Source organism: Mauremys mutica, chromosome 10 (genome assembly GCF_020497125.1).
Source record: "Mauremys mutica isolate MM-2020 ecotype Southern chromosome 10, ASM2049712v1, whole genome shotgun sequence".
In the NCBI taxonomy this organism is placed as follows: Eukaryota; Metazoa; Chordata; order Testudines; family Geoemydidae; genus Mauremys; species Mauremys mutica.
The window spans coordinates 42,928,312-42,954,987 of NC_059081.1; the positions used below are offsets into that span (position 1 = coordinate 42,928,312).

The 26,676-nt window shown below is 38.9% G+C and overlaps 1 protein-coding gene across 4 annotated transcripts in view; it reads right to left on the bottom strand.

The window, feature by feature from the left end:
* The window catches only part of PDE11A (phosphodiesterase 11A), a 269,591-nt gene that overhangs the window by 101,711 nt on the left and 141,204 nt on the right, over positions 1-26,676 (bottom strand). For all 4 annotated transcript variants that reach the window (XM_045033135.1, XM_045033136.1, XM_045033137.1 and 1 more), the window contains exons 11-12: positions 5,497-5,643; positions 5,285-5,392 (exon numbers count right to left, since the gene is read on the bottom strand). In XM_045033135.1, the coding sequence (XP_044889070.1) occupies positions 5,285-5,392; positions 5,497-5,643 (255 nt within the window). The remainder of the gene's footprint in view (positions 1-5,284; positions 5,393-5,496; positions 5,644-26,676) is intronic.

Consider the following 26,676-nt stretch of genomic DNA (forward strand, 5'->3'; position numbering starts at 1 on the left):
TGGTATTTTGTCATTAGTGTTGAACGGCATTTCCCTTGTTCAGCACCACTGGAAGCACCATCATAAATTGTGTGTGTGTGTGCGCACGCATGCACATGTGCTTTTTCACTCTGCTACCAGTGAGTTTTGTAAAATTCTAATATTCTATAAGCCGCTATGTAAGCTTTCAGGTAGAGGGGAAATCATACAATTTCTTCTGGTAAGCTCAGATATAGTTATATGAAGGTTTATATAATAAGGCTGTGATGGACAGCAGGCAACATAATTATCTAAAAATTACCACAGCTATAGAGCAAGTTAATGAGACAACCATTCAATGCAGGAATACTGATTTCAAGAGAAAAACTACCCGTAGTCTTGAGAAACAGGATAACAGAGACTAATCATAATTGACATACCACTAAAGTATTATTTGACCTCTGTCCCTTTGAATCTGACCTTTATTTTTGAAAATATAAATATCTTTAAAAGTCAAGCAAGCCTTCAAGATCATTTCAAAGTCACTATCTTCAGAGTCTGGCATAATCTTCCTTTTGACCCTTTTTTATAATATAGAAAATTAGCTAAATTGACGTGATCCTGATAGGTACTGATATTACTTTTTTTTTTAATGTAGTTAAAACATTTATGCGTCAATCAACAATGTTTCTGGCATATTGGCACAGACAACCCTGAACGTTTTTTGGAAGACAACATACTCTCCTATACATCTGCTTGTATAGTACCTCAGCATATAATCATGAATTTATCCTCTCACAACCCTTGAGAGGTAGGGAATTATTTTTCCCATTTTAGAAACGGGGAAATGGAGACACAGAGAAATTAAGTGACTTGCCTATGGTTACACAGAGAACCTTTGCCAGAACCACAAACTGATCCCAGTCTGGTACCTTATGCACAAGACTAACCTTCCTCCCTAGCCAAATTGAGGCACCCAATCCTGTTCTCAGTGAAATCAACATCAAAGCTGGCGCAAACTCACTGTAAACACAATCCCATTGCACCACTTGTTTAGCAGTTTGCTTACAATCAGTTGCACAGTTATTCTTGGATTTTTCAGATTGACCATGATGAGGATGGTTTGAAAAATGTAGATGGGTTGGGTTGATATATTTATCTTACACAATGTTTGAGAGGATTCTGAAGTTAGGTTCTGAGAACTACTCTCAAAGCAAGTGAAGATTTAGGCCTAATGGACCTGATGTCAAATCTTTGAAGAAAGCAAGATCTATATTCCTCACCCCCACACCTCGTGCCAATTTAGTCATCTCTAGATGAAAAGAAGCTACCTGGTAGGATGGAATATTTTTCCCCCCACAAAAAAGCAGTATATTGGAAACTTGGCATTAGAGCACCACCCAGAGGACAGTTTATATTATAAACGACATTTGTGGCACTTGCTGAGGAAAAGGTGCACACAAACTGGTAGCATCTGATAGAAATACACAGAATTTAATTCAGTCCAATATCAAATGATTAAGCAGTTAGCCTGGCTTTGGTTTTACTTCTCAGGCATGTATCAGTGGCTTGTCTGGCATCTTGTTGTCCTTTCTTACCTTATAACATTTGAAAAATTACTACTTGCCTGTATATTATCAACTTGGTTGTGAAGTTTAGCATAAGGTTCATACACTGTGTCTAATGCCACAACATTTCAGATACAGAAAAGTGTCCTTGTAGATTTGCCCGTAGAAACCATTTTAATTCTATTTATCTGAACAACTTCTCTCCAGCTATAAGAATACTAAGAGCAACTGCCATTCTCTTTCCTCTTTAGGCCTTTCTCCCCACTAATTCTGGCTGTATTTATTTTTGTGCCTCACTTTGCACATCTGTGTAACAGGGATATTAATACTTACCTATCTTAACGGAGTGTTGTGGGGATGCATTAGATCATATTTGTGCAGCATGTGTATGAACATGTAAAGTGCTAAGGACCTGATCCAATGTTCATTGAAGTCAATGGCAAGACTTCAGTGGGCACTGGATCAGGCCCAATCTGATCCATTTACAGGACAGGTTATGCAGCCTCCTCTGACAATATTGCCAGTAGCAACATCATTGATGCAAATGTTTTATAGACTGGCAGGTGGTAGGAGTCTTGAAAAGCAGTAATACTCACATGCCCTCCCTCTCCCTTTAGAAAACAAGTACACAATCTTTGAGATGCACCTGGTTTCCAGCAAAGCCCTTGCTTGCTAATTTCCATGAATAAGACCAGGATTCTCCAAAATGGAGATGTATTAATTCTTGGATTGGCAGATTTCTCTCTGGTGCCTGACTAATCTACTTTTACATACCATGTATTTCATGTCAGATTTCACTCTCAGAATTCTGCCATTCCAGTATGTTCCATCCAGTTCTTTTACTTATTCTTCTGCAAATATTTGGATGGAGGGAGCCTGTCAACTCCCAACTGATTTATAGAAGTTCCTCCTACAGTGTCTTGAGGAGATGTAAGCATGTTAACATTGTACAACAGAGATCTCATTAACACAAAAGTGAATAAATCAGCATATGGCATAGCCATACAAAGAAACATACGGTAGCCCACCATCAATTTATGGTAGCTCACATTTGCCATGAAAAAAATTTCAAGTAGAAAAGATATAGATGAAACTTCTATGCATGGCCCTTGATCCAAAGGGATGGATGCTGTTGTGGCTGAGCCACAGGGCAGTGATTCAGAACTCTTGGGTTCTCTTTCTGCCCACGTCAGTCACAGGCTTCCTGTTATGACCTTGGGAAAGTAAACAGGCCAGCATTTTCAACAGTGGCCTGGGCTTTTACGTGCACCAATTTGCAAGTATCCAACCTAGACACTTTAGGTTTGATTTTTTCCGTGATTAATCTGAATCCAGATGGATAAAGCAAGTCACTTTGACACCCCAGTTATTGTATTATTTGCTCAATAATATTTGAGTATTGCTTCCCAAATGATGGCTTTGTTAAAAAACAAATTTAAAAACAGCAGAACTAGGGAAAAAAGTTCACAAGTTTGTGGGGAGAAAGCTTAAAAAAATTCAGTTTCTTTTCATTTTTGATAAGAAAAGAAGCAGTAAAATTGTCATTCACTGTGGAAAAATCAGTTTTGCCCAACAGATAGACATTTATCACTTTTTCTGCAGAGAGCTGTGTTTGTTGCCACAAACAACAACAATTTTGCCCCAGAATAGGTTTGTAAATGTGAAGATTTACAATTTCAAATGCAAATATTCATGGAGTGAACACAGGTTGTTTTGCCAAGATATGTGCAGCATCTCACATGCTTATTGTTTTGGATAGATGTATGCTAGGGACAGACAAACCTTTGGAAAATGATAAATGAAACTAGTTATGAGGACAACTCTCTAGCTATGGGTATGGCTTATAATGTGAGTTGTGCCATGTGCCTAAGGCAAATCTTTAAAGCTATTCACCCTTTATACCCCAAGGCACTTAAAGGGTTAAAAGGTTTAAACATGAACAACTTTTCATAGTCGTCTCTCAAACTACATATCAGGAAATGTTTCCACAAACACTATGCTGCAGGACCTTCTCTTAAGGCTCAAGATAAACCAATGAGGCTGTGTTTGGATCCAGATTAGATTTACACTCGAGTTTGAGGCTGAATAGGGTTCACGTTCAGTTTTGGGAGTTAAATCCCACAACCTGTTAAATTTTAGCTTCAAACAGTGCAAATCTCATGGTGGATCAGTTTCTACTGCCTTGAACAGTAGGGATCTTGCATCTGTTCTCAAAACTTTCCACTATCAAGGGCTGAAATCTCTCAAACAGCTGTTCTTACCAAGGTTTCAGATGAATCTCAACCAGAAAGTAAGCCCCTTCCAGTTTTGGTTCTAACCACAAATCTTAAGAGCAAGTTTGGATCCAGGAATTCAAACTGTATTCTCCTGAAATGAAGAGATTTGCGATTTTGACTTTAGGCCATCTGTAGTTTAAAAGGAGAGCAATACAGAAAAATAACTAGAGCTATAATCCTTCTCTCTAGAGCCCTGCGCGGCTACAGAAATGTGTATCTGTATCCGATCCATGATCTGCAGATAATTTTTGCGGACAATCGCAGATATCTGTGGATTTGCAGGGCTCTGTGCTGGGGGGCCGGGCTGAGGTTCCGAGGCATCTCCCCCTGACGGAGCCCGGTCGATGAGAGCCATGTGAGCAGCTGTGGGGAGCCTGTGCGGAGTCGCAGACCCTCCACCTGCCCTCGGCTGGGCGGGGAGCTCTCAGCCCCCCCCTACACACACCGCAGCAGGTGGAGAGTTCGCCGCGGCTCCCCACAGCTCCCCGGCTGGGCTCCACACTGGTCTGTGTGGTGGAGAGACCTGTGGAGCTGCCTGGGGGTTGCTCGGGACCCCCACCCAGGGCAGGTGGAGGGTCTGCCACAGCTCCCCACATCTGCCCGCCTTTACCTGGCTGGCTCTTACCATGGCCAGGCTGCGGCTCTGAGCCGCCCCGCTTCCCTGCTGGAGCCAGGTCAGGGAGAGCTGCACTGGCAGCTGTGGGAAGCCGTGACGGACCCTCTACCTGTCCTGGGAGGGGGGCCTGAGCAACCTCCCACCCAGTGTCCCAGCACCTCCCCTCTCCCCCGGGCAGGTGGAAGGACCCGGGCTTCCCGCAGCTGCCAGTGCAGCTCTCCCCGACCCAGCTCCGGCGGTGAGGCATTTGGTGGTTTGGGGGGGTGGTGGGGGACGGGGACAATGGGCATCATTAGGAGTACTTTATATGCAGAGAGAATGTTAGACCCTTTGATGGATATCTTTGATGAATACCAGAAAACAATATGCAGAGGCTGCAGAATCTATTTGGATCCTCTCTAAGGAAACCCATTTTTAAATGGTGTATAAGGCAATATCTTGTATATCTATTTAGCTGAAGCTAGGGAAGTAGCTGATAAGTATCATCACACCAAATAACTCTGCTGATAGGATTCTACACTCTCAGGTTTTTATGACCTTCATTTTCACATGCAGAAATAAATGCAAAATCAAAGATTTAAAAAAAGGAAGACATGGTAAGATCAAAATCTCTAGTAAGCTCCCAACTCCAAGATTGTCATCTGTTAATTATTAGTCATTTTAATGTGCCTGTGATATCACTGTTGCTAAAACTCTATAAAATGTTGCCAAAATTGTGTTCCCACAATTAGGATACTCTGATTTCTTATACATTGCTATAAAATAAATAATAACGAAAAAACAAATGTTGGAAAAGATGTTTAGACGCATAAGACAATGTGATGATAAAAGCTCTTATGAGGCCTGTCCCTTTGTGGAATACTTACAGTTAACATTGCAAACATTAGCTGGCACACATTGAAAGCATGCCTCCAGTTGTGATACAGAACCATTCGATAATTCTTCCTAACTGTCAAAAGCCACCTACACAATGTCTGAAATGAAAAGTACAAATTGTATCAGGGCTACTAAATGTGTACAAATGGGCATAGCACTGCCAAGACAAAGTGGCAGATATCTTTATAGAGCAGATGGTTACCTCATAGTCAATTTTAAATTTCTGAACCATTCCAAGCTCCATGAACATCCGGAGAGCTGCAGTAATCATGGCATCCACATCGAGTGAAAAGTCATCAAAATGGATATCGTCAATGCCAAGCTCTGACACCAGTGGTATGTTCGCTCCCTAGAAATGATAAAGAGAAAGGGAAACTCTTTGTTCAAAATTCAGGGTTTTTTCCTTTGTCTGATTCTTAGAACAAATTTATTATAAGTCAACCCTGACCTGCAAATACACTCTATTAGATCTAAAATTCAACTTGAACTTTTGTTGCCCTAAGCAAATAAGGGGAAAAAAATCTAATCTGAGTAGGAAATATGCTTACCATCAATACGGGAGCCCATATGTAGAATATGGACTATAATAGCTATCCTCTTTACAGCTATTATAGCAACACAGTATATTCTAGTGCAAATTACAATGGTCAAATGCAACAAACATCTGGACAGGCAGCACCTGTGAATTTTCACTGCTACCTTTCAGAAATGGAGAAGTAAATACACCATCCTGCAGAGTTTCTCTAGCCAAATTTCCTTACAGCCCGTAGTTGTACAATTGTCCACTGTTATATACATAACAGGGTAATACAAGGGTAAGACAAGATATTTCTAGTGTTTAAATTTGAAAAATATTTACAAAGTTATTTGGAGCATTCAGTTCATTTTATAAATACATTTTGCTTTTTGTAAATAAAACACTATATTGTCTTTTTTTTAAAATGGAAGAGAGTTTTTTATGCAAAATAGTACAATAGCACACACTATTCTCTCTGCAGTTATTGCATTTGTGCACCCAATTCAGTTAAATGTATATGGACACAGCTAGTGTGGAAGCTAACTAGCCATTTGTACACAAGTACCTGATTTGCCCACGCAGTCTTTTTTTTTTTTTTTTTTTTTTGGTGATTTTAAAAAAAACCTGTATGTTTCAATCTTGCATCTCCATTTTTGAAAACTCATTGGTCATAAACCTGGAGTGTTAGTAATACACAAAACCTTTTCTTAAACACAAGTGCCTGCTAATAACTTTACACTATGCTCAAGCTAGTTCAACCCCACCATGCAATACGAGATGGTGTGAACTTGCCACAATACAGTACAAATGTTGGAATGTTAAAGTGGCAGGTAATGGCCAACTAAAATAAAAAGTTATTTTTAATTCCATATCTAATGGAGGGGCGTCAGTAGCACAAAAAATCACCATGACCAGTGCTAGCTGAAAGGGGTTCACCAATCTAGAACTGAATTGGCAAGGGAAACTGAACGACCTTTCCAGGACATGGTTGAACTTTTGCAGGATACTTGTGGGGAAGCTGGCTTTGCTACTACCTCAGCTATCTCTGCTCTGGAAACACAGGACTTCAGTTTTCATCAGTTTAGCATCTTCCATAGGAGCAAATCCTGAAAGCTTCTGAACATCTCCCATTTTATATCAATGAGAGTTACAGATGCTTGACATCGCTTATGATTTGGCTAATAAGCACTAAAATAATTTTTTAAATAGAGAAAATGACAATTATAAAATGCTGTAGATGTGAAATATGAATTGTTGTTGTAGCCATGTCAGTCCCAGGATATTGGAGAAACAAGGTAGGTGAGGTAATATCTTTTATTGGACCAATTTCTATTGGTGAGAGAGACAAACTTTCAATCTTACACCGTGTCTCTCTCTCACCAACACAAATTGGTCCAATAAAAGATATTACCTCATCCACCTTGTCTCTGTCGATGTGAAATTGGGTCATAACGGCTAAGTCTCTGCTATGCTGAATTTCAGGGAGCTACTAGACAACGGCAAAGTTTCTTATGGTTCACTCACTCGTCACATTGCAAACAGCCTGATGAAGCTTTATGTGGAGTTTCATTCCTCCATTAATACATGCATTATTTGTGATAAATGCACTCTTTGCAAAATGCTGCTGGAAGCAATACATCTGGGCTTTTTTTGAACTGAATGTTATAAGGAAGCTTATTGGCATGAACTTCAAAAGTGCTGGCAACAAAAGAGCTATGTTAGAAGTGGAGCTGGCTGAAATTTTTTCACCAAAAAATGTGACACAACAAAAAATGTTGCTGGAAAATTTTTCACTTTTTGTCTTAGATTTTTGGGTTTATGTTGAAAAGCCAAAAAATATCTGTGGAAAAATTTCAAAGACAATTGGGCGGGGGGGGAAATTGCAATCTTTCACAGGAAAGATGCATTGTCCAGGCAACTCTAATTCAAAGGGAGATATTTGATGCTGTAGCTCAAATACACTATCATCGTTTTCTTCTCTCTTTGTCAAAGAACAGAGTAGCAATGATATATTCCAAATCTATAACAAACTGACCCACTGGATATTAATAAAGCAAATCAAAGGAAATTTCTTCCCATATCAGTCTTAAATGTCTAAATATTTATGAGACTTTACATCCCTAAATTTAACAGGAGTGTCATAATCTATAACTGGATTAATAGGCAGGAGATAACATTTGTATAAAAGAACCATTTGCTTTACAACAGCAATAAAGGAAACAATAGAATTACGAGTGCTGAAACTAATTTGAATAATGTTTATAAAAATGACATGTTGCAGCAGTGTGCAGGCTGCACCTGGCATTGTCTGTCCTCACTTTCTTATATCTGTGCTGCAGCAGTCTGGGGTTTATAGAGGAGGCGTCATCAAACTACTTCTTTTTTTATTTTTTTTTAATTACAAAGGTATACAAATATCCACTATCTAGAATGTTAAAACACATACAGCCCTGAACCCTCAGAATTCCCAGGAGACTTCCTGTACAGCAGGGTGAATTTCACTGAATTTCTTTTGCAACAAACAAAAACACCTAAAGAAGTTCTCTTCTTGGAGGACAGGTGAGATTAAGGCTCCAGGGACTGGATTAATGGGGTAAAATTTGCAAGGGTGCCTCATGATTTAGAAGCCACTGAAAGTCAACTTGAGAGACTTAATTTCAATAGGCTTTCAATGGGATTTAGGCTCCTAGTCACTTGGGCACCTTTGAAAATTTTATCCCTCATGAGTAGATATTTGTATCTTTCTCAGAATGACTGAGAACATCATTATGCACTGAAGTCTTTTTCCCCTACTACAGGCAGGATAATACAAATGCCTTCATTTCGTCCTTATTCAGGGAAGAGTCACATAATCCTACCATAATCAGAAATGTACATGCCCTCATTGGTTGTAGCCAAATTGGGCTCAAAACAAAGATTTGATTTAAACACAAATTGTTTTCATGACCCCTCTTAACACATAAGGCTCAATTATTCTTCTCTTTAAAAAGCTACAGGAGGGCCAAAATTTCCTGTCACCTTCAGACCAAGGAACTTCCAGTGTATCATTCACTCTTGTGGGTGGACCTCAGCAGCCTATGGTGGAGGCTGGGGACTGTAAAATCATAGGGTCATCTAGTCCAACTCCCCTGCCAAAATGCAGGATTTGTTGTGTCTAAACCATCCAAAACAGATGGGCATCCAGCCTCTTTTTGAAAACCTCCAGTGAAGGAGCTTTTACCACCTCCCTATGCAGTCTGTTGTTACAGTTAGGAAGCTTTTCCTGAGATTTAATCTAAATCTGCTATGTCGTAGTTTGAACCCATTGCCTCTTGTCCTGCGTTCTGTGGCAAGAGAGAACAACTTTTCTCCACCTTTTTTTATGGCAGCCTTTCAAGTACACCTCTACCCCGATATAACGCTGTCCTCGGGAGCCAAAAAATCTTACTGCGTTATAGGTGAAACCGCGTTATATCGAACTTGCTTTGATCCACTGGAGCGCACAGCCCCCTCCCCCCGGAGTGCTGCTTTACATTATATCCGAATTTGTGTTATATCAGGTCGCATTATATCAGGGTAGAGGTGTACTATGAAGACCACTGTCATATCCCCCTCAATCTCCTCTTTTCCAAACTAAACATATCCAGTTTCTTCAGCCTTTGCTCATATGGCTTGCATTCCATCCCTTTGATCATCTTTGTTCCTTGCCTTTGAATTCTTTCCAGTTTCTCCACATCCTTTCTACAAATTTGTGACCAAAATTGGACACCGTATTCCAGCTGAGGCCTAACCAGAGCTGAGTAGAGTGATACTATCACCTCTCATGACTTGCATGCTTTGCCTCTATTAATGCAACCTAAAATTGCATTTGTTTTTGCAACAGCATCGCACTGCTGACTCATGTTGAGGTTATGATCCACCACAATTCCCAGATCCTTCTCAGGGATCATCCAAGATCACAGCACATGGACCAGAGCTCTGGCTGCCTTTGTCCCGAAGTGTAAGGTGGGTGGTGGTGGTGGCAAGAGCTTCAGGTGCTGACTTTCCCCCTGGTGGTACCCATTTAGGGTCTGACACAGTCAGGCCCTTTTTCCTCCTCATTTCCGTGCTGCTTTTATTTTAATGTACAAATATCATCAAATGACTTTATAACATACATACGACAAGTGAACTGCTAGGAAATGAATGACTGAGCCCTGCTGAATCTATGTATAAAAGCTGGAATAATGGTCAGGGAGGCTCACTGAAGGCCAGTAGTTTTGTTAGGACTCCAGCATCAGACATTAAATGTAACAAGAGGGGACATGCTAAGGGTATACAAAATTTAGCCTCTGGTTTTGGCTATTGTCAGAGACAGCATAGTGGAATGGATGGATCACTGGTTTGATCCTAGGCTTCTATGGCTATATAAGGTGGGGGCAGAACCTAAACAAAGAAACTTTTTAGAAAATCAAGATTTGGGAAGCACTGAGAGTTTATTATTTCAGCTGAAAGGTAAACTCTGGTGCTTATACCTCAGCAATGCTGGAGACAAGCATTTTATCATGTTTTCTGTTCTTAGAACATATTGGCTGTGTAGATTTTGTTTCTTTATGTTAGCGTATAACTAGATGAAAAAAGATAGATAAATATTTATTCACTTGTGTTCTTACAGGCTGTGTGTATATATATAATATTATATAATCAGCTTCCGCAGTAAAAAAACACACACAGCGTTTTAAAGTGTTCATACTGTAGGGGCTGAAAAAAGCAATCACATGCAGGGAAAGAGCAAGCAAGCAAGCAAACCAAAATGGGAAATGACTGCTAGTCTCACTAAGTATGTTTTCCATACTGGAAATAAACCTGGGGTCACATTTAGCCTGGTGAATGTTCCTGCAAACAACTTTACTTTTAATCTTATTTTCAGTTTGAATAATATATCGCATTAAAACGGGCACACTGGCCAAAACTGCAATCTCGCCCTTGAAAAGATTTGCAAAATGTATTACTAAATATTAAATACTCTCAAATTCATTAACAAAACCAGATGTCTTTAAACCACTTTTGGGAAAAATATTTCCCCTACTGAATAATTTGTGGATGGCTGCCGGTCAAAAGCTCATGGCAAGTGCCTTTCTATTTTGAGACTTAGAAATATTTACCACTGTCTCAAAATTGTGTTACTTTACAGGTTTCCCAAATGGCCTCACAAACCAAAGCTCTTCTAGATAAGAGGGGACTCTTGTTTTCCAGCACCAAAGCTGTATCAAACTCTAAATTAACATAACACTAGTCTACTCTTCTCCGCTAGCCTGATATACAGACAAGAGATCAGGGTCAAGACATGGTTTGTCGATAGAGATAATTCTAGGAAGGAGAACTCTTACACAGGGAGAAATTAGAACATAGTGAAAACACATAAAACAGTTACCTGGAATATTAAGTGGTGTTATTCAGTTTTGTAGCTCTTTGAGACAGGAGGTGGGCAACTGTGGAAATTTAAAGGGGCAATGATTGTAATCTCTCCTGTCTCTTGAATTGCTCCTTGTCTAGCCATGATTCATAGAAGCCAGTGCACACTGGTAAGCAGCACTAGGAATTTCTTTCACAAACTTCCAACAGATCAGATCATAACGGTAGTCATTCGAATAATTAGAATTGTTTATTTACACAGATCGAAATCTGGGTTTCCCATTGATAATAAGAACACAGTGCAGGGGATCGTACTATATCTTGCGGTGAAATCTGGGAATTGTAAGATATTTTAGGTTGATCTTTGACAACGGAGCATCTTTAATCTTCCTTTATTCCATATTTGACACATTCAAATTTGCAGCAGATTCTACAGTATCCTGCTTATAAAATATTCACTGCTATGCTGGCCGTCTTACCAAGTGGACAGAGTGGATTGGCACTTGAGAGACATGGATGCTGTTCTTAGCTCTGCCAATGGCCTACTGTATGGGCTTCATCTCTGTGTCTCAAATACCTTTATTTCTTTACCCAGAAAGCCCCATAAAAACTACCTGCATATTTTATATGTGCAAAGAAATGTAAAGACACTTTTAAGTGAAATGTCTTTATAAGCAGACATTGTTATTAACTGTAGTGGGCCAAACTTTGCTTCCATTTACAACTGCACAAGGCCAAACCCAGTGTGTCCAAGGTGTGGCACATCTGAAATACCTTTTTGCCTCGCTCTCTAAAGAGAATGGAGCTAATTGTTTTAGATCAGGGATATTTTAATGCCCAGAGCAAAGGTGGATTTAAAGGTCTCCATCTGCCACTCATGATGCTGAATCAGCATCTCCTCCCAAGTGATCTGCAGCAGCAGAAACAGGACTATTCTGAAGAGAATTTTTGACTATTTATAGTAAAAGGAGTGAACGGGAATAGAATCAAGGAGAGTTTGCATGTGTTCTGTCTGGATTTGAGTTCTAATGTGCCTAGCACAGTAATGTTGACTTCTTGCTCCAGAGTCAAAATTACCACTGTAAATATTTGCCCTTCAATAACTCCTCCCCACACTTCAGCTACCCTCAAATTTTGGTCCCCAAAATGGGTCACACTACATGGGAATACTAAAGTAACTGGAAGCAGAGTGAGTAATGAAGTGGAGACAGTAGGAGGAATCTGGGGTTGTTTGAGGGAGCTTTATGGACACCTTATACACAACCCCCTCACGTAATCACCCACAGGTCTGTCAGTCTCCCTTACCTTTCAGATTTCCACATCTCCTTTCTCGCCCAAAGAGTTCCACTTGTGCATCAACATAACCAGTCTAGGTGCCTCCTTCTCCACTGCAAAAATTAACTCTATCGCCCTCTGATTCGAACCTTGTAGGTAAGCTGTATGCACACTGGTGCACACCAGAGCCTGGAATGCTTAAGATAACTGGCATACTGCAGTATTTGAAGCACCGAAGCTATAGCTGCTTCTGCTTATTGATAGGGCACGTAGGGGGTTACTACACAGAAAGGGTACCTCAATTAGCCTTGCCCTCATGCAGCTTAAAATGTGACACGAGCACTGACTCCCCTAGGAGACTCTGCTGACTGTGGCAGCATTGCAGGCATCATATTTTTACAGGAATTGGGTGTTATTGAGCAACTGCTCCAGTATTGTCAATATAAGTGTTTTCCAGCCACATCAGATATGCATATTTTTATTCAACTTATTTTCACTTTAGAAGACACGTTGGTTGAGCCCATTGCAAAATAAATAAATACATAAATAAAATTGGTTCTTCTGGGGGTGGATAGATTGGGATCAATTTATTTGTCTCCCCTTTTGTCAAGTAAAGATCAAAGAAGTGCCCTTGCACCATTTCTCAAGAAGATATAAAAGCGACACCAGCAGAGGAAAAAGCTTTCAAAGTATAAGCTATGCAAGGAGGCAGTGTGTTTGAGGAAATATGGTACTGGCCTGGAAGTCAAGACATCTGGGTTCTGACCCTACTGCTGCTACTGACCTGCTGAATGACCTTAGGGAAGTCACTTCACCTCTTTATGTCATGGCTTCCTCATCTATAAAATGGGAGTAATAATTCTTACCTTTCTTTGCAAAGTGCTTTGCAATCTGCAGATGAAAAGCATTATATTGCTTTGTCCTCAGTTGGCAAGTTACCAGTGCTGAACCCAGTTTACATACAAAATTAGAACAGGAAAACTGTGTTCATCACTGTTTCAGAAAGCCATGTTTGGATGGTGGTCTAACCAAATATTACATATGTTCATTATTAGTACTAATATTTACTTTAACAAAATTCACTGGGTTAATAAAACTATTCAGCTTTTTCTATTAAATAATAAACGCACTTGCTAAGCAACACATCACTCACCTAAACAAAACATTTGGATAACTCTGACTTAGTCTGGAAAAGAGAAGACTGAAAGGGGACATAAGAGTTTTCAAGTACATAAAAGGTTGTTACAAGGAGGTGGGAGAATTGTTCTTAACTTCTGAGGAGCAGACAAGAAGCAATGGGCTTAAATTGCAGCAAGGGAGGTTTATTTATTCCAGTGCTTAACCACCCTGTCAGGAATAAATTGCCTAGAGAGGTTGTGGAATCTCCATCATTGGAGATTTTTAAGAGCAGGTTAGATAAACACCTGTCAGGGATGGTCTAGATAGTACTTAGTCCTATCATGAATGCAGGGGACTGGACTAGATGACCTCTCAAGGTCACTTCCAGTTATATGATTGTGGGCTGAGAACAAAAGTCTGATATTTACCTTGTGTTTCAGTGTATGACACACAGGTTTGGGGACTTTTAAATTTTATTCTGATAATGGCCAGAAAGGATAAATGGTTAGAACAACACTTCAGATGCTGACTCAGTGTTTCCACAGGTAAATGCTGAAATAGAGTTGCAGCTTTTTAAGTCATTCTTTCAAATATTTCTGATCAGTTAGTTGATCCTTTCAGAATCAGCTATTTTTTCCAAACTAGGACTCATGAACAGAGATAAATGTCATAGAGTACTGAAATAAAAATGTTACATTTCAAAATTTTGTCACAAAATATAATAGAAAAAAGCACAGAATACATTATTTATGTTAAAATCAATCTTCAGTTAAAATTGTTTTCTAGCACATAGAAACAAAATGACAGATTTTTTTCCCTCTGTGTAGGCTGTTTTAAAAGAACAGAGACATAAAATAAAAGTGATTAATGGTCTAAACCATCTATTATTGTTAGGGGTAAAATATGTGAGTATAGTGTAGGCATTCTACAGGGCAAGAACTTTCCAAACAATGATCTCCCAAGGTGCACGTATGGAGAGCTAATGTGCTTCTGACCTATTTTAATAGAGGAATTGGAAATAATTAGTGTGCCATTTACCACCATGTAGTAACAGTTGATTTTTTTTTAATGGTTACCTGTATAGGTGAAGAGCTAATACTAATCCATTAGTGCAGTCCCAGCCCCAGAGTATTAAAGAGCCACAAGCAGCAAGACTAGGGGAAGTGTTTCCCAAATCATACTGCAGAACAGGGGTCAGACTTATAGGCCGCCTATCCCCACAAGGTTGTAACCTGCTTTTATGGGGGAGAGGGTGGGCTACCCACCCCATGTAAATGCAGGAGGGCAAGGGAGCCAGCTTTTTGTTCCTGACATAGATTTAGGAGGGAGAGGAGAGGTCAAGTAGCTCCTCCCAGAAGATCCAGCAAGTGGAGAGAGCCCAGTAGGGGAGAAGGGAAATAGGCTTCTCAAAGGAGGAGGGAGAAATCCAGGGTCATTTGGGGGCAAAGGAAATGGTCCAAACTAAGGGCATGTCTACACTGCCCGCCAAATCGGCGGGCAGCGATCAATCCAGTGGGGGTCAATTTATTGCATCTAGCCTAGATGTGATAAATCGACCCCCGAGTGCTCTCCCATCAACTCCTGTACTCCACTGCCATGAGAGGTGCAGGCGGAGTTGACAGGGGAGCGGCAGCAGTCGACTCACCGTGGTGAAGACACCACAGTAAGTCGATCTAAGTATGTCGACTTCAGCTACATTATTCATGTAGCTGAAGTTGCGTAACTTAGATCGATCCCCCACTTATGTAGACCAGGCCTCAGTCTTCTAACTCTCCCTATGAAGGAGGGAAGGAGGAAGGTGTGAGAGAGGAAGGGGGGCTGGGAGAAGATGGCTTTAAAAATACATTTGCAGTAGATGTGTGCAGGTATTAAATTACTTTCTATCCAACTCTAAACCAGCTGCATTAACTGCATTTGATCCATCTACTGCAGCTTGATGCAATTGCAAGTATTGACCCCCATTGGCAGAGAAAAAATTGAACTATGCAATCTGATGTACAGTCAGATGGCTGGCTGGCACAGCCCTGGAAACATGCACATTAATGAAGCAGGATAAAGATTTCCTTTTGGCCTATGCAGCTTTTTTTCCCCTAAGTGTTTGTAACATATCGGGCTGGCAGAATAGTGACAGATGGGAGAAGCTATGCAAATATGAGTGGGCTAGTGTTCCATTATGGATAAAATCTTATTTCAGATCTACTGTGACAGCTATAGCAGAATTGTGTTAAATTGACTTTAAATCAAAATCAAATTAACAACACCTTCAAACAAATAACACCCATTTACAGGAAAGCATCCAGAAAACCTCAAAGTTCTCCTACAAAATTTCATCTTTATCTTGTTCTTTTTATTTTCCATTGAGTTCCAAGTACAGGTTTTAAAAATATACCCAACATGCTGAGTCATTAAATCACATCTTAGGCACCTTCAGGGCGGCTTGCTTCCCTTGACACTGTCAGCTTTTTTTTTTTCCCCTAAAGAAGTCTTGCCTTACTATGGCTCTTGCAAAGCTAACAGGGCTAGCTTGAGTTCCTGCGGCTCCTGTCATACTATACAGTGACACAAAGCTAACCTTCCCTCCAATCCCTGAAGCTGAGTATGATACTTCTGCAACATTGCTCAGCCCTGATAGTGGACAGCAAATGAGCAAGTTCAAATTCCAAACCCACATCCTCTCCTTCATGGGGCGTACACCTTTCCATGCCAATGACTGAACCTAACCATGGAGTGTAAGAACTCCCAGTTAAGCTTTTTAAGGAGATAGGGAAAGGAGGACAAGGAGGAGTCCTCAGCAATGGATTTCTGAGAGAAGGTGGACATTTTATAAGCTCTCTGAAGACACCTGCCCTTTCAACGCTTAAGATAAATATTTATTATTTACTTATATTTATTTAGCACATTTCTTCCTAAGGGATCCCAAAGTGTTTTACAAACTTTGTAAATTATCTGTACAAACAGGAATCACTTTCATCCATCTCTCAAATGCTTTGGGGTCGAAGGTGGTAGCTGTTTAACAAAACCTTTGGCAGCTCTAGGGTTCACCTTGAAGGTTTCCTATCTAAGTAATGACTGGGCCTAAACTCAAACTTCTGATCCTCTCCTCCATCATCTCCCACTTTCTCCTTCTCTCTCTTCCTCCCCTTTTCTTCTTTCCCTTCATTTATCATTTGAAGATGTAGGTTAAAATGTTAATTGGTAGTAATAAGCATCTTTAGATTTCCAACAAAATATACTCTTTATTTCCCATTTCTGGGACAGAGTGTCTCATCATATAATACGCTAATCAAGCAGGGGTTTAAATTCATGATATTTTGATATGGCCTAAAGCTTTCAAAAATGGTTTCTTGCCCTGTTAGTCGCAAAGATTTTGTATTTACTATAAAAATTAGTGTACGGCTGTCTTGATGAGTCTGCAAACAGAGTAAAACAAAAGCTTAGACACTCTTAGGAACTTCCTCCATTCATTTTAATGTGATGGCAACTCTAAAGCCCAGTTGTTAACATTTACTACTGAAAAGGACTTCAATATTGATGCAAACTGGAAAAAGAGATTTTCAAACCCAAAAAACAATTTACCTTTGTGTATTCTCTTTGCTATTATTGAAGTATTTGTGTGTGATGAATAAGAGCTTTTTCCCACCCACGCAAACCAGCTTCTACATTTACTTCATCTTGCGTGGCCATAATTCTGTTTTATGATATCAGTCTGTTTCCATGGATATCATTGTCATGCTACAGATTCACATTATACTCCCCTACAGATTCAGGTAGGAGAAAAGCTGTGACAGAAAATGCTCAAAGATTTCTGGAATATTAGTTAACCTTCAATGAGTGCTGAATGCCTTAAATAACAAGAAGAGGGTCAATCAAGCATATATATTATTACAAGAGTACCGTGTAAAACTTCTTTTTTGATTCAAAGAAACGCCCAAAGCTGTCAGCAGGTTGTCACAACAGAATGTCACAATTTCTGGGATATCACAGCGACCAGAAACTTCTCCAGAGCAATAGAACTGACCCACAGGGGATTAAGTGAGTGGTGGCTTCTCAGGAGCTAAGCCAGTTCCCTTGCCTTTCCTGAGGACCCTATTCCAAAGGACCTGGGGTCCTGGAGATACAAAAAGAGAGTCAAGAACCAGGAGGATGCCCAAGCGGTAGCAAAGGAAGAATAGTTCCTTCTCTTGTCGGCAGGGTGGAAGTGGCTCTAGTGGGGCTGTAGAGATGCCAAGCAGGTAATGAATGGTTTGAGGAGGACAGGAGAAGCAAACATAGTCAGTGACCTAAAAGCAGTTCAGCCGCCTGCTCAAAAATGTGTGGTTAAACTGTGGTGCGTTTATAGTCTTCTCTTCTGAAGGAAGCCAGCTGATTAGCCATTTGACTTAAACTGTAAGCTCTTCAGGGCAAGGCCCATCCCTTTTATGGGTTTGTACTGCACCTACCACAATGCCTTCAGGTGCTTTCACAATACAAATAATAAATAATGATGATGATTTGGAACAAGGACCATAAAAGAGGCTGAATCCAGGAACAGTGGAATAAGGCGAGGTTTGTCGGTTAGTGGCAGAAGGGGAGGAGACAGATGAAACTACTGCTACTACTTCCTATCCCTACATCATGAAGGAATGTGCTTGATGCATGGCAATGGAAAAGGCCACTGTCATGGGTCTACCCTCACTTGAAACTGGGGGGTTTCAAGGTGAGGACCCGCATGCCACCATGTCAAAGGTCTCACCCCCACTTGGAACTGTTGGGCTCCAATGTGGGGACCTGACTTGGTTTCCCTCTAAACTAAAATCCTAGTTTAGATCTAGTAAGCTGCCACCACTCAATCAGGAAATGTGGATTGAGACACAGTCCTTCCCCAAAATCCTAGGGGATTCCAAGAGCCCCAAATCCATGGAGTTCTTACACCCAGGAGAAACAAACCATTCCCCCTGCTTCCTCCCCACTCCCTTTTCCTAGGAGAGAGATACCTGATTCAAACTGCTTGAATCAAACCCAGGAGGAACTGTCTCTTCCCCCCTCACCTTCCCCTGAATTTCCACAGAAGAAGGAATTAACCAAGTCCAAAGAAAAGAAAAGAATTTATTAAGAGAACAAAAAGAAAATACAGAATCTCTATGAGCCCAAGCTGGACACTCATAGGGTATAACCTTATCAATCTCTGGAGAGAATCTGCCCCTCCCCCTTTCTTTCTCAGTGAAAGCAAAGTAACAGCAAACAGGAATAAAGAATTTCCTTTTGCAAACACACAATTGCAAATATAGAAATCAAATCATAAGACTAATTCGCCTTTCTCATTAATACTCACTATTAATTAGTAGAAACTACTCCAGGAGAACTTGGAGACATGACTGGTCTCTTTTAGATTCAAAAGAGTTCTCTGAGCAAAACAGGGAACACAGACAAAGGCTTCCCTCCACAGAGATTTGAAATTATCTCGTCTCTGATTGGTCCTTCGGTCAGGTGGTCATCAGGTACTGTATGTTAACCCTTTCCAGGGAAAAGAGACCTTAACCCTGATCTGTTTATTTATGACAGCCACCAAACAGTAACTTGAGTTGAGGAAGTATGAATTGTCAGGCAGTTTCTACAGGAGACTGTCCCCTATCTAAGGGGCTGGTTGTGGGAGACTGAATTGGACTATACACCGTAAAGTCCTTTTATTAACTAACTAATATTTCTATGCATCGGATCTTTACAGCCTTTCCTTTCTACCTTCTATAGTAAAGATGTGCAAGTGGTTATCTAGAACCCATTTAGGGATTGAGCCTATGTGGGCCTAGACACAAAGCATCTGCTTCTTTTGCCTTCAAGTTTATAGTAAACCAGGGATTGTACTAAGTGCCATGACACTCATGGGGATACAAAGTGGGGTCAATTACACTATTAAAATGCAATATATAGATCTGTACAAGATCATAACTACACTAGGAAACATTGATGTGCCATGTCCCCAGTTGTTGTTCTTGTTCACAGTGCTGGATATAGCTTGCTGCAAAGTGAAAGATGACAGAACCCTTCACAGAAATTGTCTCATAAAATATTCAGTTTACTGTTCTCGCCTGGGGTGCAATCTGTACAATCTCTATGCAGTTGCAGCAAGAAATAGAAGTGCTGGAATCAAATTTTTCACATATTTAAAATGTTTATCATTTAAAAGACTGAAAATGCAAAACTACCAACATATTTCTTCTGTCAGAAAATATGTTCACTATGCCTGGCCTTTTGCTAGGAGGAAAAGAAGTAGGTGCATGAACTCTGTAGATTAAAATAATTCTGCATCGATCTGACAGGTAATGAAACAATATAATAAATAACTTTTGCCAAACTGTAATCACATACTTTTACATACTAAATAATAGATTCTGTCTGTATGATATATGCCCAATGGCCTCTGTGTGCCCACTTACACACCTGAGTAACTTTACTCCAGCAAGTAGTCCCAGTGAAGTCCAACTGAAATTATTCCTGGGAACAAATTTACTCGCATGCACGTAGGATATAGCAGCCCTCCTCCCTCACTCCTGTATTAGTTTACAGAGATTTGTGAAATGAAATTTTTGATATGGGGCTTTGATTTTAACAGATCTGAACCAATGAGGGTATTTCTTTAGGTTCTTTCTCACCTCGCTCCCCTGTGCAACAGCAATAAACTGTCTCTATGTTGCTAACATATTCCAGTACGTGCACACACGAAAACATTATTACAGTTTGAAATTATACTGGAATTACCTTCTTTAGAATTTTACATTTTTAGAGAAATGCTGCTCAACTACCAGCCTTAATATGGAGCAAGGATGGCACCCAGTGGCCAAACATGTTAATCTCACAGTGGATTTATTTCTTATGGATTTCCAGTTTCTGACTTCTCCTGAACTTTCTAATTGCAAAGAGGCTCTAGCTCAAATGAAAACCATTTGGCTCTACCTAAAAAATGTAAAGGGATGTTACGAAGCTAACTTTGGCAAAAAAAAAATATAAAAATAAACTTATAGGAATAATACCATTAATATTTTAAAAACAATTACAGTAGAAGGTTGTGAAAAAATAATCAAGCATTTTCCAATAGCATTTGCAACCAAAACATTGCAGCGTTTTGCTAGAGCAAAGGAGCCAGAAAGTGAACTAGGCTTTTAACAAAGAAAAACTGCCTACTCCGTTTTCATTACCCACACTGAGAAAAGCAAAAGCAATTTCCCCCCATCACTAATATAAAGGATTTTGCTTTTTAATATGATTTTTAAGATGAAAATCTTCCTTTAGCATTCAAATAGTATGTAGACAATACTAGAGCTGGTCAAAAGTTCTAGTGAAATTAAATTTGATGAAAAACAGAAAATATTTTTCATGTTTTCTGACCAATGTCCGATTAGATCTGTACAAAATATGTAATTTTTATACAGTTTTGTACTAGAGTTCTGTCAGTATTTAGAGCAAATATCAATACAATGCTCCTAATAAGGCCAGATTGGGAAACCGGTGTTCCGAATAGTGAGAAATTCCATACACTAACCCTAATCCGACATGGCAATACCGATTTTAGCGCTACTCCCTTCGTCGGGGAGGAGTACAGAAATCGGTTTAAAGAGCCCTTTATATCGATATAAAGGGCTTCGTTGTGTGGACGGGTGCAGGGTTAATTCGGTTTAACGCTGCTAAATTCGGTTTAAACGCGTAGTGTAGACCAGGCCTCAGTATCAATAGGCTACTTCTGTGAATAATTGCTCACCATTGTAAGTGGTTCACAATCAGATCCATAATGAGAGGCTTCATAAGATGAGTGATCATTCCTAGAGTAAGGAGTCATTCTGGACTAGTTCTGACTTGACTTGTATGTACAGACACTCTGTCTTTATTACTATCTACATGTCTTTTTCCAGTATAAACTTAAATTCACATGTAAGTGTTCATGACTGAAGCATACTACTTTATCATTTGACAAGTGTTGATGCTTGATCATAGAGCAGATATTCCTATCATTCAGATGATATTTTCTATGGACTACATCTTATCTTTCTTGCATTGTGGTTGGTTGAATATAATAATGCTGGACTGCATTTTTTCCAGAGCTTTTCAGATGACGAGATTGCTGTAGAGCAGGGTGACCAATCAGATTGAAGGAAAGACAATAGCTATATTGGATAATGAATCATTTCACCTCCTGATATGAATGATGCAATGTCTCTAACATTTGTTTGGAAAAACAAGCAAACTGGAAACAGCATCTGAGCCCTGAGGCAGTATTTCTGGACACCACAACGAATGCAACAAAAGGAAAAAATTTCCAATATAAACAACATAGCAGCAACACACTAACACATGAAGTCTTTTATCATGGGGTAAATTAGTCAACATCTATCCCTTTTCTTACATCGTTCCCTTTTTAAGGTTTTTCAACCCGACTGTTGTCAAAATATCATTATTGTAGCAAGAACAATTACCTAATAAAGTGAAAATAGCCAGCATTAAAGGAAAAATATCAATGACATTCTTTAGACTGCTGATTTGGGCATATTTTTTCCTTAGGAATCTATTTTTAATATCTGTAAAAGTAACCTGGAGGTTAGGCGCTTTGATTTAGATTTATAGTAAAATACAATCAGTAAATAATGTTCAGTTTCTTTTTGTGAAGAATTCTTAAAAAAACATAACTGAATGACTTGCTTGCTTGTATTATCTACTTCCATTTTCCTGTTATTTACAGTAATAGAAAATGAATTTCCTGTAGTTTATGGATAAAAACAACAAGGTAGAGCTTTAAAACCAGTACGATTTATATTCCAGTTTGACTATAATGTTGTCGACTTTCTCTGTTAGAGGTACTCATTTATTATTTAATATTGCTATTTATGGCATTCCCTCATTCTGCAATCAGAACAGCAATATTGCTTTTTGACACTTGTTTTTTAACACAGCATATAATCATATAGAGACATCACTTCCCTATGAAATTCTATAGAACACTCCTATTTAAAAAAATTCTACTAAATTCCATAATGTTGTGGGGTAATTTCCACAGAATTTTAATAAAGATCTATAGACACCTACTGTTTAATTTCTATTAGATTCTATAGGACTGTTCTCTAAGAGATGTTCTGCTAAAATCCTAAGATCTTTAAATAAAGGACTTGCTAATAATCACAAAAAACATCAAAACCATCTCAATTTTCACCCTAACCCCAATGCATTTTGGACAGCTTTATGATGATTCATCATAATCTTTTGTATTGGTATAGTACCTACTAGTTCAAGAATCTGTGAGCTTTACAGAGGAGTTTGAATATTATCCTCCTTTTACAGATGGGGAAACAAAACAAAGAGGTGAAGTGACTTGCCCTTCTCACTCATGTGATCCATCAGTGACAGAGCCGGGAACCTAGCTAGATCCAAACACTTAGATACTATGGTGGCAGACCCCATATAAATACACTAGACAGATATACAGACATCATCCTGGAATCTAAACATTCCACCTGTCCTGCAAGAAAAGAGTATTTGTTTTTGCCACATGAACTCAATATTATTCAGTTGAAATAACTAGAGGGTTTTTTAATGGAAATTTAAAAAGGAAACACTGTAATGAAATTTTTCCAATTTATTTTACATCTATAGATCTGGTAACTTTTTTAAAATTTCAACTTAATTTCAATTTAATTTTATTTGCACTGTCCATCACAGAGTATCTAAGAATGTGTATAAAATTATAACCTCAGATAATGGCTGTACTAAACTCATCTTATACCATTACAGCTGGTGCCTTCACAGAACTCAATTTATGCAAATAAGTTGCCTAATCAGTGTGTCCAACTGTTTAGAATGTGAGGTCAAATAGCAGTAGTAAAATTTGTTTCCCTTTTTTAGCTCAATTTTCTCAATCTTTATTTTGTGAAATAGCTGTAATTTTTAAGAGACAAAAATCCAAGCACAACTTTCAATTTTCCACAATTAGGCTAGTCCTTTATGAGCCAAAGTAAAGCCAAAGTAGCTGAGGCAGAAGGGATATATTATTATCACTACATTCTGAATCAAAGATTTTGTACAGTAGGTAATCCATTATTTTTGTCATGTGGCTCTCCTGTGTACTGTTCACCCTACAGAAGGGACTATCTCAAAAAGCTATAAATAATGCATCATAGCCATTAAATATTGATCTGGCTTATACCATTCAGAGCTGCAAAATTAGGTTAGCTTTTTAAAAATAGCTTCTTGTATATTACACATCAAGAGAGGAGTTTGCATATTCTCTCTGTAAAATACATTAGTTGAATTTTAAGGTGAGGTGTGTTTGTGGGTGTGTTTATTTGCTATCTGATCTAATACACAGCACTTGTTTAATCCTATCTCAGAATTCAGTGACTTTCTTTCTTAAAATATAGCCAGTCCTGAGGCTCAATCCTGCATTCTTTACTCCTGAAGGCTGGATTTCTAAATCTGGATAGCACTGGGGAAAAAGACAACGATGTTTCTGGCTTGGTGAACCTAGATCCCAATGAGAAGGCGCCAGCCAGGCAGTATAATATAACTCTATAGGAAATAACCAAACTCTGTTTAGCCTATATTCGGCCTTATAACTGAGGCTTTTCTGTTCAATAATATTACAAATGATTTTAGCCAAACACTAATAATGGGAGTATGGAAATTAGAGATGTCGGCCTAATTTTAAATCAAAGAGATAACAGAGTACTTTAACTTCCATTCTGACTTGGCACACAGCTTTTAAAGACACAAATAGTCCTAGTTTCCCAATAAAATAAAGAAAACGAATTAATGTAGATATGGGGCATGATCCACCACTGTGATGCCAGTTTTATGCTGATGTAACTCATTTTGTTTGTAATGGAATTACACAGATGTAAATCGGGAGAAATATAGCGGTGAATCAGGCCCATGACCTTCATTAACACAAGTAAAATAATCCTGAAACAAAAATTAGAGAAATATTCCTTTGTATTTTTAAGGAACTTGCTTCATCTATGTATTTATCACTCTTGTCTTCAATTCCTGTGAACATTCATATGATTGAGTTTTAGGTGCAAGAATACTTCTGGAAAGCACATTTTAACCTCATGCGCTCAAATGTTTACAGAAGGCTAATTTTAAATTTGCTTCCTGGAAACGAAGCAGTTGCAGCAAAACTCCTACCTATAAGAACTATGCTGTTCAAGTCAGAGAATAGAAATAATACAATATGATTTGTGTGACCAGTCCAAACTAAGCAACATAGATCCAAATAGCAAGCCATCAGAGTTTAAATGAACATTACAAAAAATGTTGAATAATTTTGAGTAGCAAATAAATTTGAGAGGATCTGTTCATGGACATTCCGTGAATAGGAAAAGATTAAATTTGTCTAGTGCCTTATTTATTAAAAACTATTTCTTCAGCTGTAGACCATAGTATAATATTATGTTTGTATGTCTGTTACTTGTGCTATTCTTTTACTTTTGTACATCATTCACAGAAGCAACATCCATTTTCAAATGGAAGATAGGAGTACTGTACATATCCCAATTATGGGAACAATGGTGGGAAACTACTACTGTTAGTCTTGATTGTCTTTAATTAGTAGCTCTAGTGGTGTCAATTTCCCTAATTCCCTCCCCCATCTAAAATCCACTTGTTATTCTGTAACTACAGAAACTGAAAAAGGGTCCCAATCTGCATTGTATGCCAACCCCAAACTCTCAATGACTTTTTTTAATTGGCAAGAAATGCAACTTTGGGCCCTAACGTTTCATTTGTTGTTAACTGAGATCACAGCCCTACTGTAGTAAGTACTGTATACACCTTAACAGTGCACAGATAGACAGCCTGCCACACTAAGAACTTACAATCAGAATAGACAACACAAACAAAGGTTGCGGGAAGGAAGCATTATTATGCAATTTTACAAATCAAGGATCTGAGGGAAAAAGAATGAAATCCTAGGCCCATTGAAGACATTGGCTAAGCTCCCAATCACTTCAATGGGCCTGAATTACACCCAGAGAAATTGTGATTTTTGTCCAAGGGCCACATAGGAAGTATGTGGCAGAAGTGACTACCTACATCTCCTGAGTCCACTCCAGTGCCCTAGCCAAAAGACCAACCTTCCTCTCTCATCATATGAGAAAGTGAGTTACTTAAATTACATTTTATCATTCTTCTGTGTCAATGACACAGCAGAGTATGTGGGGGAATTTCCATGAAGTCAGTAGGGTTGTACCCACCTACACCAAGCCTACATTTCACAGAGTTCTGCCTCTCACACTAGCCTTTTGAAAAATGTATGCTAAGAAACTAAGTGCTTATAGACAAAAACAGTAGAGTAAACGTGTTTTCACATTATTTTAGTCAATTTTTTTAATGATAAAAAGTGAAAAGGCTCGTGTCATGAATTTTCAAAGAGCAATGATCCATATAATTGGATTTCTTATTGAGATGGAACCTCCAATAATAACATTTTGGTATGACCCCAAATGCTGGGTTATTTAGAGAGCAACTTGTAATAATGTAAGCATTTTTAAAAGAAGGCAACCCAGTTTTGAGACCTATTATCAATGACAAGGTATTTTTAAGAGGGACATTCCAATAATTCAAGAAGTGGAATTCCTTCAAAAACGTAGAAAACTAAGTATAATGTGGAGATATAACAACGAGACAATCATAGAAATCAGATATCGAAAAGTCCTATTAGGTTACATGGCCTATCATCATGTTAATTTTACAATGTTCAGTACTGTACCTTTCCTCCTCTACTGCCCAGTATGGATTTCAGCCTCCCAGCCAATGGTGCTTCCACTACTTTCCCTGACAGATTTTTACAAAGCCAAAGTAGACTTTCAATTAAGGAATTTTCTTTCTTTTTTCTTTTTTGGGGGTGGGGAGTGAATTCTTAATAGGGGAATAGCAGCAATAGCAAGCAAAGTGTCATTTCTTACTTCGGGAACTTAGAAATGGCATTTGCTTGTGATGTGATTTCTCTGATGAATTGCAACTCTTTAAAAAGGGCACCCACTGTAGCAGTGTGCATTATTCTTAGCTGCAACAATTAAAGTTGATTTTAATTGGAATTTCATCAATAACTCTTTAACAGCCTAGACTACAACCCCTTGG